Raw genomic sequence first — 13955 nt, 5'->3', positions numbered from 1 at the left:
TTGTGCAGTAACATTCCCTGTCATTCAGTTGTGACTCTTCAAGATAATCTTGTCTCTTCCATAAAACCACGTTGCCACCTTTATCGGAGCCTCAGATGATGATATTGTCATTTTTTTGAAGCTTAGATATTAATTGATGATATTGTATGTTTTTATTGTTCATTTTCTTTTTTCTATTTTGTATTTTGAAATTCAATTTCTTGATGTCATGTATTACATTCTTGTTAAAAATGTCAATTCCATCCCTAATCATCACTGGTGTAAAAGTCGATTTTTTCTTTAACGGGGTTTGCTTCTTTTTACAGTCCTTTGAAGTAACCGACATATTTGGGCTTGGACTTTCATTCTCATCCATTTCTTCTTGTAAAGCCACAAGAGTTTCCAAGAGGGTTAGTTCGGTGTTTTTTCTTTTTCTTCTGAAGCAGAGGTTACGTCCGATGTGGCATTTTTGTTTATTTGTTGTTGTTCTTGTAATAGAACATGATGCTTCTTTAACTTGAGTTGCGAATGAATTTATATATGTCCATTCTTGTATTAGCATAATCAAAATTTGACTCTGGACAGTAGGATAAGCCAAATGCTAAGATCTGCTTTTCCGCTTTATTCAAATTGATGTCTGGTAGGTTTATCACGGTCTTTTCTATTTCCTCTTCCGTGATTGCTTGTGGTTCCACCAGCCGCGACCCCGTGTTTTGTTTGAGGTCGGCTTTCCTTCTTGCATTTCGCCTCTGCCGACGGCGGTGGTTTCTCCTCTTCCTGCTTGCTTCCTTTGTGTCCTCGGGCGGAGTGACTGCCACCGCTCTTCTGCTAAAAAATCAAGCTCTTCTGCTGGTGAAGGTTTCGGACGCCCTCCACTTGTGGAAGCTTGAACTGGTTCATTTTCTGTCTCACTTTCAATCGCTGAACTCAAGTCAGAATATGATGTTTGGGGTTGCCCATCATTATGATTTTTCAATTTTTTTAAATCTATATATATACATATATATATATATATATATATATAGCAGCCTCTACCCCATTTAAGCCCAGGTCAACCTTCTATCCAAATTTACCACACGATAATATAGACATGTTTCATGATGTGGTAACCAAAGCTCTGCTGGAGTGTAAACATCAAAAAAGCCAAAGACGTTCTAAAAACGTTTAAATTTAACAGTCAAGCAGAAAAACATAACTGCATCTTTGGCCAATGATATGGAAATAATAATTTGTCCAGCAGACAAAGGGGACAATGTTGAGCTTCAAAGTAAGGAAATGTATATCGCTGAGGCACATAGACAATTGGGGAACAACAGATTTTATTGCAGATGCAACACTAAAACCTACAATGACAGTATCACTTCAACTTGGGGTAAATGATCCGAGTGGAAACAACAAGGCATTATCTCTTGGAAAGAATATCTGTTTCTCAAAAAAGACTACCCTAAATTAACGATAATATACTTTCTCCCTAAGATGCATAAGAACCCTTTGCCCCCCCTGGTAGGCCCATTGTATCATCTATAGGGACTGTTTTTGAGAACATCTCAAAATATGTGGACCACTTTTTGCAGGACTATGTGTCAACACTTCCCTTCCATGTAAAAGACACAAAATATTTTCTTCACAAAATAGAGAGCATTGCATGGGAAGAAGGATATATGTTCATCACTTTAGATGTATGTTCTCTGTACACTATTATAGATCACAACCAAGGGATCAGTGCATGTAGGCATTACTTGAGTGAGAAACATATAATGTATCTAGCGCACACCACCATGCTAACTGATATGATGTACATGTGCCACCAAAACAACATTTTTATGTTTAATGGTGATTTGTACAAACAAGTTCTGGGGACAGCTATGGGCACTTGCTTTGCCCCTAGCTTTGCGAACCTGTTCCTAGGCTTGTGGGAGGAAGAGATACGAAAAGATGCCAAATATGCTGCAGATTTCGAAAAGGTCGTCATATGGTTACGTTACATAGATGGCCTTTTTGTAATATGGAAGGGGAATGAACAAGAAGCTAGAAACTTCATAACTATACTGAATGAGAATATGTATAACCACCCACACTATGAGTAAGGAAGACATAGAATTCCTAGATGTCAAGGTCAAAGTAACAGAAGGCACCTTACAAACAAGACTGTTCAGAAAAGACACGGCAGGCAACAGTCTTCTCCACGCTCTCAGTGGCCACCCAGATACCCTTAAATGGAGTATTTCATATGGGGAGCTACTGAGAGCGAGAAGGAACTGTAGCAACCATGAGACGTACCATTTGGAGGAGAAAGTCATACTTTCCAGATTTAAGGCACAAGGGTATCCGGATTGGGTACTCAACAGGGCAGTATCTAAAATGACAAATATCACTAGAGAGAGTACCCTGAAACCAAAAGAAGACGAAGATCCTAATAAATTCCCTGAGACTAGAGTGTATCTCACTTACAATAGAGACTCACATGAGGTACACAAAATTCTTAACAACAACTGGAAAATTCTAAAAAGTGACACCATAATTGGCCCCACTATTGGTGATAGACCTAAAATCACGTACCGTAAAGGTCGGCGTCTGAAAGACATACTAATGCATGGTGACATCACAGAGCCCGCTGACCGTGGAAAACACAATCTTAAGGGATTTTATCCCTGTGGCCACTGCAAAGCATGCCGTACCAGTTATATGGTACAGGAGTTCAGTTCACCAAACCACAATAGAAACAAAACTATAACTCGGTTTCTCACCTGTAATACAACATATGTCATCTATATTTTGGAATGTCCATGCAGAAAAAGGTACGTAGGAATTAGTACAACCATTATGGCCAAGAAGAGAGTTCTTGAACATCTCAGAGCAATTACCAACCAAGACCCCCACTACCCGGTAGCGCGGCACTTTGCTGACTACCATTTGTCCAATAGCTCACTACTACGCTATTTTGCCATAGAACAAGTACAGATGGGTCAGAGAGGAGGCAATAGAGAATTAAATCTTAGAAAACTAGAATCAAAGTGGATCCTTGATCTCGAGACCAAGTACCCAAAGAGACACAATCAAGATGAAGAATTAGCAACACATTTAATTGAAGAGTAATTACATGTACAGAATTCAATTTTCTTGCTTGTATTTTTCTACATGACGTCCGAAGACCTATTTTATATGTGTACATATATATTATATAATGTATATGCATACTCGATTTTTAATCCATAATTTTCTTGTTCTTTTTTCACAGGAGGAAAGGAAGGGGCCCATCGAATTTTCACGGGCACATCACAGGCCACCTAACCTTTTTGATGGATAGATAAGAACTTTTCACTTTTTTCCACTTTTAGACAATTTTGTCCATTGTTTTATGTGGTACTTGTGACTATTAGGAGGAGTTGCTTTATGCCACTTGGCGCGAGTATTGAGTTACTGCACAATATACGACTCAGGCCAGAGATAAGCTAGCTTGGTGACCAGGCATATGTCATTCTGTGTCTGGGTCACATAAAAGGTTTCACCACACAGTATATAAAGAGCACTTACCTTCCTAATTTTTGAACCAAGTACATTGGGGAACCCCCTTCCTTACAATGAAGATACACCCTTACGGGAGTCTGACTTTTAGGGCATAGTACGACATTAGCCACTTGGCACAAGTATTGTTTGGTTCACTATCCAGGCACATGTATGTCTGATAATGGCCTATGGTCAGTCCTATGTGCAACAAGGTGTGCCGGCACTTTATACAAAGAGAGCACGAGCCGCAGCATGGACTATATTAAGCCGGAGGGTAACTAAATCACTATGGCAGAATTTAACTTTGACACTCGGCACCTTCATTATCGCAGTCTGCTGTCGAAGCATAGACACGTTCAGGCTGGGTAACGGTTGTGTAGAATATCGTCAATACTGTATTGGATAGCATTAACTTTATTTACGATCGGTGAAACATTAAGAAACCATTACTCTTGTTTCTTTTTCTTTTTCCTTTTTCTTTTCTCTACAACTTGGAAATGTAAATATACCTATGTGAAAAAATAATGTATTTTTAAGGCAAGTTCCATATACACGCAGGCATATGTGAAATCAACATTGCAGTAATGTATATATATGATGTTCCAATATGGCTGCTACAGTTGTGGTGCAGTGTATGGTGAACCTAACTTTGAGTTCCCTTTCTATGTCAAGTACCAAATGTATGTATTGCACCTCGTCACAACGCTCAGTGTGTGATCAAGGAAGTTTGACTTTCGAAACACGTAACATTCTGAGGAAATAAAAAAAATAATGCTTTCCAACATTATCTGAGAGCGCGTAGTAATTTGCTGATCTGTGGAATACTCTTGCCGGTTTGAGCTCTACCAGCTCAGCGCACCACCAAACGACGGGCGGATCTCCTGGGAGGAGCTTCTCGTATCAAGCGAGCCGAAACGCATAATGGCGACTGGTGAGGAATAAAAAAACTCTGCACCAAACCTGGGTCCGTGTCCGTTTTTGGAAGTATCCTGCTGCTTAACGGAGTAACCCGTAATATATATATATTGGTTGGAACTGGCACTGAGGAAGGTCGAAAGACTGAAACGCGTATGCCGAGCGTTTCACAACATTGAACTTGGTTCCTGCTTTGCGCTTTGAATTTTGGCAATAAATCTACCAGTTGTCACTGAGCATGTGTCGGCCTGTTTCTGATTTGGAATGGGTTTGGACTTGATGTGTCACCGGTAAGGCAAGCACCGATTACCGACACGCCCTCTCGGTTTGGAGCTACGCGCACTGCTTTCTACTCTTGGTCTGTGTATAAAAGTAGAGCGCGTCGCCCCCCCCCCACTTGGAAAGGAAACTTACCTGGATATTACCAAAGGATGGGAAGAGAGGATGCGGCAGTTTGCTGCATTAAGGTGCCAACAGTAGTTCCATTGCCATCATTGTCTCCCGTGATAGAGGCTGGGGTGATTGTGCATACCGTGGCCAGCAGAACTGGGACGCCACTTGACGTACGAGTATAGAAATCACTGTATTTTAACTCTCAGCGGAGGCACATGAAATCCCGGCATGGATCATGACGAGCAGCGCAGCCAGAGGCCGTGGAGATTGGTTAATTAACACACTCCAATAAGAAGAGAACTCCCATATATTTAAACAGGCCCCCAGGTGTATTTTCACTGTTGGTTGGAACTGGCACTGAGGAAGGTCGAAAGACTGAAACGCGTATTCCGGGCGTTTCACAACATTGAACTTGGTTCCTGCTTTGTGCTTTGAATTTTGGCAATAAATCTACCAGTTGCCACTGAGCATGTGTCGGCCCGTTTCTGAGTTGGAATGGGGATGGACTTGATGTGTCACCGGTAAGGCAAGCACCGGTTACCGACACGCCCTCTCGGTTTGGAGCTACGCGCACTGCTTGCTACTCTTGGTCTGTGTATAAAAGTACAGTGCGTCGTCCCCCACTTGGAAAGGAAACTTACCTGGATATTACTAAAGGATGGGGAGAGAGGATGCAGCAGTTTGCTGCATTAAGGTGCCAACAGTAGTTCCATTGCCATCATTGTCTCCCGTGATTGAGGCTGGGGTGATTGTGCATACCGTGACCAGCAGGACTGGGACGCCACTTGACGTACGAGTATAGAAATCACTGTATTTTAACTCTCAGCGGGGGCACACGAAATCCCGGCATGGATCATGACGAGCAGCCAGCCAGAGGCAGTGGAGATTGGTTAATTAACACACTCCAATCAGAAGAGAACTCCCATATATTTAAACAGGCCCCCAGGTGTATTTTCACTGTTGGTTGGAACTGGCACTGAGGAAGGTCAAAAGACTGAAACGCGTATGCCGAGCGTTTCACAACATTGAACTTGGTTACTGCTTTGCGCTTTGAATTTTGGCAATAAATCTACCAGTTGTCACTGAGCATGTGTCGGCCCGTTTCTGAGTTGGAATGGGGTTGGACTTGATGTGTCACCGGTAAGCCAAGCACCGGTTACCGACACGCCCTCTTGGTTTGGAGCTACGCGCACTGCTTGCTACTCTTGGTCTGTGTATAAAAGTACAGCGCGTCGTCCCCCCACTTGGAAAGGAAATTTACATGGATATTACCAAGGGATGGGGAGAGAGGATGTGGCAGTTTGCTGCATTAAGGTGCCAACAGTAGTTCCATTGCCATCATTGTCTCCCGTGATAGAGGCTGGGGTAATTGTGCATACCGTGGCCAGCAGGACTGGGACGCCACCTGACGTACGAGTATAGAAATCACTGTATTTTAACTCTTAGCGGGGTCACATGAAATTCCGGCATGGATCATGACGAGCTGCGCAGCCAGAGGCTGTGGAGATTGGTTAATTAACACATTCCAATCAGAAGAGAACTCCCATATATTTAAACAGGCCCCCAGGTGTATTTTCACTGTTGGTTGGAACTGGCACTGAGGAAGGTCGAAAGACTGAAACGCGTATGCCGGTCGTTTCACAACATTGAACTTGGTTCCTGCTTTGCGCTTTGAATTTTGGCAATACATCTACCAGTTGTCACTGAGCATGTGTCGGCCCGTTTCTGAGTTGGAATGGGGTTGGACTTGATATATATATATATATATATATATATGCACATTTTCATAGTAATAAATGTTAAACATTTAAACAATTAACATAATGTAAAGAAATATTTTTTATTAATTATGTTTCACTATATTTATTTATTTAATAGATATATTTGTATGGTTGTATGCATGTGTGTGTGTTTATATAAGTATATATTTATGTGTAATATTAAATATTATATTTATTTATTACATTTACATTATGTTAAATTTATATATTAAAAACTTTAAACTCTAATTATATTAAAAAATTGATCTTTTTGTATATTTTAGACAAAATTAGTGTCAACGATATTTTTTGTAGATATTTTTGTACTTGCCATTATAATTAAAGGCCCACAATATTGTGGTAAATTATATTTTTGTCAGCGATATTATTTACCACGATATTGTGTCAGTGATCCATGAAAAAGCGATTCAGATCAATTTGTAAGCCAAGTGCTGCTGTCATAGCACAAAAGAAGAAGACTACCTATGAGAATCTGAAGAACTCAGTCCCACTGACTGCTCCTTCCCAGTCATCACAAGAGTTGAAACTAAGACCTACGAGTAGAAGCTCCAAGTTTGATCCCATATTGTACACTATACAGATTGGAGCTACATTTATTTAGGATGTTATGCAGCAACTCTGGCCCAAGTGTATGCACTTACTGGGATAATGGGTGGGTGATGGATGTCCAGGTTCCCCTTGGGCCCTAGACTTTGGCTCCTATGAACCACATAGAGTAAAGCGATATGTAGGGATAGACAAATGGGGTGGGGGAGCGTGTGGCAGTGGGAATGGGGCCTGGAGTGGGGCTGATTATGGAAGGTTAAGACTTTTGCATGCCCCTTCACCACTGGAATTATTGTATTTTAGAGCCAGTGTAATCAAACATTTAGTGAAGGTGATTGCTGTGTCTGTTATTAGGTGGGTGGATATGTGGAGATTTAAGGCACATTACGGAAGGGGAAACACCAATACCAATGGGTTACTACTGTACCGCAAGCAGACAACACCAGGTTGATCACACAATGTCCAAGTCAATCAGCTTTAACCTCAGAGGCTTAAACTCACTAACTAAGTGATTATCAATTCTGAATCATTTGTACTTCTTGGAGGGAGAGGTGTGCCCATTGCAGGAAACACACCTAGTCAGAAAAGATTGGCATAAACTCCAATCCAAATGGTTCCCCAGGCAGTATTTTCCTTCATGCTTCAATAAAACGGGAGGGGTGGTGATATGTCTTAGCAGGGACTTCAAATGTGAAGTGATCAGACAGTGCAGCAGAGAAGATAGAAGTCTGGTCACCCTTATAGTTAGTCAATGTCACAATCTTGATACTGTGGTTTCTCTAAATACACCAAACATATACACAGAAAGCTATCACCAAAAAGCTATAGAGGAGTTTCTTCACAAGATTCAAGCAGACACAATTATTAAGGGAGACCTAAATAATGTTATGGACCGGAGAAAAAACAGGTCAGTCCAAAAGGTGGGCCAGGTCAGTACTTTCTCACCAGACTCCCTTTCCTGGTTGCAGCACTTATGCATCTCTGATATTTAGCAGGAGCAATACCCTCTGGTCACAAACTACACCCACTTCTCAACAGTCCGTAAAGCCTACGCTCATATAAGTCGCTTCCTGACTAAAAGTACCATGGCCTCCAGAATGGAGACTACAACCACTGAACAAATCTCACTTTCTGATCAAGACCCCCCCTCCCCCACACTCCTCTCCCATTAGTATGACACTGCGGTCCCCAACAGACCGCTAATCACATAAGGGTGGATAATGAGTGGTGTAAAGCTATATAGCAAGGAGGTCATTGATGATGTTTTGAAATCAATCAGTAACTTCCTGACTGTGAAGGGCATGAAAGAGACGGACCTAAGTAAAAGATGGGACAAATTTAAGGCAGCAGTTAGAGGACAGTTTATTTTGCACACAGCGAGACACAATAAAGACGCAAGACATAAATGGGCACAGTGAACAGACAAACTGTTAGCCTGCAGATTCTGAGCCAAACGAGTCCGCAATAGGATCTCAAGAATTTGAAACAGGAAAGGGCTACTTCAACACTCTGATCAGGAGATCGCTGACTCTTTCCAGGGGATCAATGAGGAACTTTATGCTCAGGAGGATCTATCACCTGCAAAAATCGAGAACTATCTGAAAAACAAAATGATCTCTACACTTACACCTGAGCAGCCCCAACCCTAGGATAACCCATACATAGCCATAAGCAGGCTATAAACAAACAAAGCGCCCAGGGCGAACAGCCTCATATTTGTTTTATAAAACCTTTGCTGATATATTTTCCCCGGTATCCACACACCTATATAACTCCTTTCCTGAAGGGCCAGGGATTACATCCACAATGGCACAGGCACTGATATCAGTCATTCCTAAACCTGCGACTGATGTACGATGGCACTGATATCAGTCATTCCGAAACCCTGGAGTGATGTGCGATACAATTATGTATTTCATACAGGCTGATATCTCTGTGTAGGTTGACTTCAAAATCTTCACAGACATTTTAGCTAACATATTAGATAAAGTTCTGCCTAGCTTGATTGCAACTGACCAAGCTGGAGAGACAACTTCTGCAACCTCTGCAAACCAGACTCCAGGCTGCAAAATATCCTACTGCGTACAGAAACGCACACTTCTGGAACGTCACTGCAAGACCACAGCCTAAGCATTAGAGCACTATAAAATTCGTCTGATATGTCAATTTACTTTTATTAGGTTAACCAAAGTGTATGGTTGTTAACTCTGGCAGTGTACCAGTAATATGGGTTAGTCTTCCACACGAGTATGATTAATTGTCTGGAAAGCCAAAACACTTGCAAAGAATGACAAGCTTGCTCAGCACATGGGTCAAGGCTGTGGAATGACCTTTTGCAACTCATACAACCTTCTTCTGTGGGGCAGTGCAGGAGAGGACTCAAACCCCACCCATTTAAACCCTTCCTGTAATCCTTGACTGTATCCCTTCCCACTACTTCCTCAGTAGCATAGCCAGTGTAACATGGGCCCTAGTGCTAGGAAGGACATTTACCCCATTGACTATTGTTTGAATTATAAAATACAGTAATAATCAGGCTTCAGAAGATTCTCAGGCCTCTTGGGCACTGCACCTGCTGCACCAATACCGGCTATAACCCTGCCCCCCTTCTTCCCTCCTCACCCGACAGCCAGGAACGGTCTGTGCAAGTAAGAGCGGTGGGCCAGGTTCGGGGGGTGGGGGATTCGGCAGATGACCACAAGGGAAAATTAAATAAATTATTAATTTTCCCGCGTCGTCTGTTGAATCCCCACCCCCCCTCCACCCGGCCCCACCGCTCTTACCTGTATAGGCTGCGGCTGCCCACAGCATTTTTGATGTTTCCTCACTATGGACCCAATTCACAAAGGGCCTCGGACTTGTGAGGAGGTCATGCACTCATGGCGTGGATCTGCACTGGTGTCAGGGGCTCCGCACTCGTGGCGTGGGTCCCGCACTCGTAGCAGGGGTCCTGCACTCGTGGTGTGGGTCCCGCACTCGTGGCAGGGGTCCCACACATGTGGCAGGACCTGTGTACTGCAGTTACCCATTGCGGAGGCCCCGCCACGAATGCGGGCACGTCCGCCATGACTGCGGGGCGGTAAACAACGTTTACCACAAATCCTTTTCCCCGCAGGGAATCACAACACGGTCGTTACAACGACCGCATTGTGATTCCGCATACCATTACTCCGCAAGTCGGAACAACGACTTGCGGAGGGGGGGGGGAGGTGTTGGGTTTAAAATTCAACACCTTCCCTATTGTCAGCACAGACTGGAGTTGGAATAGTAAATTATACTATTCCAACATCCAGTCGTTGTTCCGACTTGCGGAGTAATGGTATGCGGAATCACAACGCTGTCGTTGTAATGACCGCGTTGTGATTCCCAGCGGGGGAAAAGAATGCATCATAAGAACGTACATTCCTGCGGGGCCTCTGCCACGAGTGCATATGCCATTTGTGAATCGGGCCCTATATGTCTGTGTTTACTGTGCGGAGCTCTCTTTCGATACGTACCTGTATGTCACTCTACAATACACTTACATGTGGGCTACACATCCTGTTCTGTACAGCACTCCACTGCTCTCTGGGGCTGTCCTTTATATGTACTCTCTCAACAATATAAGAAAATATCCTCGGGCAGTACAGCCAATCGTAGGGATTTACTTGCAACCAACTAGATTGATCAAAAATGTCCCGTGCGATCTGTCCATTCTAATTGGTTGCAGGTGGGCCAATAAAAGATGTTCCGTAGGGTGAAAGGGCTACAGTGCTTCACGTGCAAAATGCAGTTGTGAATCTGGAAACATAATGGCTGCCATTCTGCTCTGGGGCTACGGACAGAACCGGCCCTTGCTCCAGTACTACCCTGGGCGGAAAGATATTTGCTGCCCTTGCTCCTGCTGGTGAATAAAATGAGACACCAGCCCCTTTTCACAGCCGGTCTCCAACTGGCTACGTCAGATCAGCAACTTGCCTCTAAACACACAAATTCTCATCTCCCCCAGCTCACCTGAACAACTCACAATGTAGCTCCCTCAGGCTGGCTACAGGTTGTTTGTTGGGTTGGGGAGGGGTGTTCATGTGTGGCGGCAGGGGGTTAGAAATAGATGGTCGGGCAAGGTGAGGGGCTATCGAATAGAGGCAGTTTAAACGAAATCACTAGAGCAAAGGAAATGGGGCATTGCTGTTTGCAGGACATTTATGCAAACAGTTTTTTTCCCACCTCTGAAGATTGGCGGCCTGGGCCTAGCTCGCCCATGCCAGAAGCTAACCGTGGCTGGAAGAGGGATATTCAAAGGGCTTCCATGTGCCTGGTTTCCAGTGGTCAAGCCATCTGGCCTTGATGGTGAATATTGCGATGTGTAGCAAATAATAGTGGCACATACCTCTGGTTAGTAGTCCAAACCTCTTTCTGTGATGACGATGTCACTCACAAGCAGTCTGGGCACAGATGGCTCAAGGGCCTGTTTGTGAACAACTGATCAGTGTTTGGATGTGTCTCGTGGCGCACACTTCGTAAAAGGGTGACACAGGAATGCTGTCCCACATGGCATTTATTTTTCAAAAGGAAGATAGTACCCAAATCTGTAGAATATGTTAGGAAAGAGCTCTCTACACACCATCCAAAAACAGTGCTAGTTTATGTATCAGTCAGTCTGTCTTTGAGCCCTTTATCTGCTTCCATCCTACAACACCCCAATCTATTTCACACTACTCCAGCCATTTTCCCCTTTCCCCCTTCTGTTTCACACAAACTTCTCCATTTCCCCAAAATGTACCCTATATTACCATTGCGCTATTTAACGTCACTTCATCCTATTTCACCCTAATGCGCTGCATTTCACCCTCCATGGCCATATTTCACTGTAATGTGCCATATTTAACATAAAGGCACCCAATGCTACGCATACTGTGTGGAGCTATTTGTAAGCCATCTCATCCCTTAAGTGGCAGCCATCTTTACTCACCCGGACCACGTGCCGCAGCGATCCGATGCGCACAGGCGTCATTGCCTCCTCCTCTGCCTCTGGGTCCTCGTCCTCATCCCCCCAAGGATCAGTCAGCTCAGTGTCACCCTCCTCCAGCACGATCTTCCGACCCTGGTAGCGAGGCTTCTCATACATGACCCAGCTGCAGAGACAAGAGATTGGGAAACAGAACAAACACTTAGGAATAGAATCCAGGACGAGGGGGTCAACCCAGAGATCTCTGCCTCTTCTCCCCAGACGAGGAGCCTACTCTCACAGAGGGGTCTGAATCCCACCTTATAGTACAACTAGCCCAATTTTCTAGTTACCTTCAGCCTCTAATTTTGCAGAACAAAACGGTAGGTTGGTGGTGGGGTGAATTGGGGTAGACTGGTGTGGAGAAGATTGGGGTTAGCGGAATTAGGGTGTGGTACATTGAGGTAGGCAAATGAGGGTGGGGGAAATTTGGATGGATAAATTGGGTTGGGCAGATTGAGGTGGGGTATATTGGGACAGGTTGGGGTAGATTAGGGCAGGTTGGGGTAGATAGGGGTGGGTAGTTTGGGGTAGGTGGGGTGGGGTAGATTGAGTGGGATAGATAGAAGTGGGGTACACTAGAGAGGGGTAGACTGGGGCAGATTAGAGGGGAGTAGATTGGAGTGGGGTAGATTGAAGTAGGGTAGATTGGAGTGGGGTAGGTTAGGTTAAATTGAAGTGTGGCGCATTGGAGTGGGGTAGATTTGAGTGGAGTAGAGTGTAATAGATTGGACTGGATTGAAGTGGGGTAGATAGGGGTAGATTGGAGTGGGGTAGATTGGGGTGGGGTAGATTGGGGCAATGTAGATTGGGGTAGATTGGGGCAAGGTAGATTAGGGTAGATTGGAGTGGGGTAGATTGGTCTGGTGCAGGTTGGGGTAGATTTGGGTGGGATAGATTACAGTGTGGTAGATTGTTGTGGGGTAGATTGGGTGATATTGGGGTGGGGTAGATTGTGGAAAAATGGGTGGAGTAGATTGTGGTAGATTGAAATCGGGTAGATTAGGGCAGACTTGGGTAGATTGGAGTGGGGTAGCTTGAGGTAGACTGGAGTGGGGTATATTAGGGTAGATTGGAGTGGGGTAGATTGGGATAAATTGGAATGAGGAACATTGGAGTGGAATGGGGTGGATAGATAGGAATAGATTGGAGTAGGGTAGATTGGACTCGAGTTGGGTAGATTGGTGGAGGGTAGATTAGAGTAGGGTATATTGGGGTGGGGTAGATTGGGGCAAATTGGGTCAGACTGGGGTAGATTGGGATGGGGTAGATTGGGGTAGATGGTGAGGTGGTGTAGATTGGAGTGGTGTAGATTGTGTTAGATTAGAGTGGGGTAGGTTGGGGTCGAATGTGGTGGGGTCAAATGTGGTGGGGTGGATTGGAGTGGTGTAGATTGTGCTAGATTAGAGAGGGGTAGATTGGGGCAGATTGAGGTCGAATGCAGTGGGGTAGATTGGAGTGGGATTAATTGGGAAATATTGAGATGAAGTAGATTGGAGTGTGGTAGATTGAAATGGGGTAGGGAGGGCTAGATTGAAGAGGTAGATCGGAGTGGGTGAGGTAGATTGGAGTACATTTAAGTGGTGTTGATTGGTGTAGATTGAAGTGGTTTAGATTTTAGTGGGGTACATTGGAGTGGGGTACATTGGGGTAGATTCCAGTGCGGTAGATTGGAGTAAATAGGAGTGGAGTCGATGGGGGTAGACTGGTGTGGGGGTGATTGGGTGGGATAGATTGGGTGAAATAGGTTGGGTGGGGTAGATTGGGCATACCCTTTTTGTGTTGCATTTTCACCCTAAGTGGGAAGGGTATGCCTAGACGTGGGTCCTGTGCTCGCTACGCCACTA

At 44.3% G+C, this 13955-nt stretch overlaps 1 protein-coding gene across 1 annotated transcript in view; it reads right to left on the bottom strand.

Annotated features, from left to right (window-relative positions):
• Positions 1-13955, bottom strand: part of CRYBG2 (crystallin beta-gamma domain containing 2) — a 462035-nt gene that overhangs the window by 52310 nt on the left and 395770 nt on the right. The window contains exon 7 of the mRNA XM_085647746.1: positions 12073-12235. Within this exon, the coding sequence (XP_085503872.1) occupies positions 12073-12235 (163 nt within the window). The remainder of the gene's footprint in view (positions 1-12072; positions 12236-13955) is intronic.

The sequence above is a fragment of the Triturus cristatus genome, chromosome 3_2 (genome assembly GCF_964204655.1).
Source record: "Triturus cristatus chromosome 3_2, aTriCri1.1, whole genome shotgun sequence".
In the NCBI taxonomy this organism is placed as follows: Eukaryota; Metazoa; Chordata; class Amphibia; order Caudata; family Salamandridae; genus Triturus; species Triturus cristatus.
Note: the sequence above shows the minus strand (reverse complement) of the source record. Positions and strands in the feature narration are given on the sequence as shown.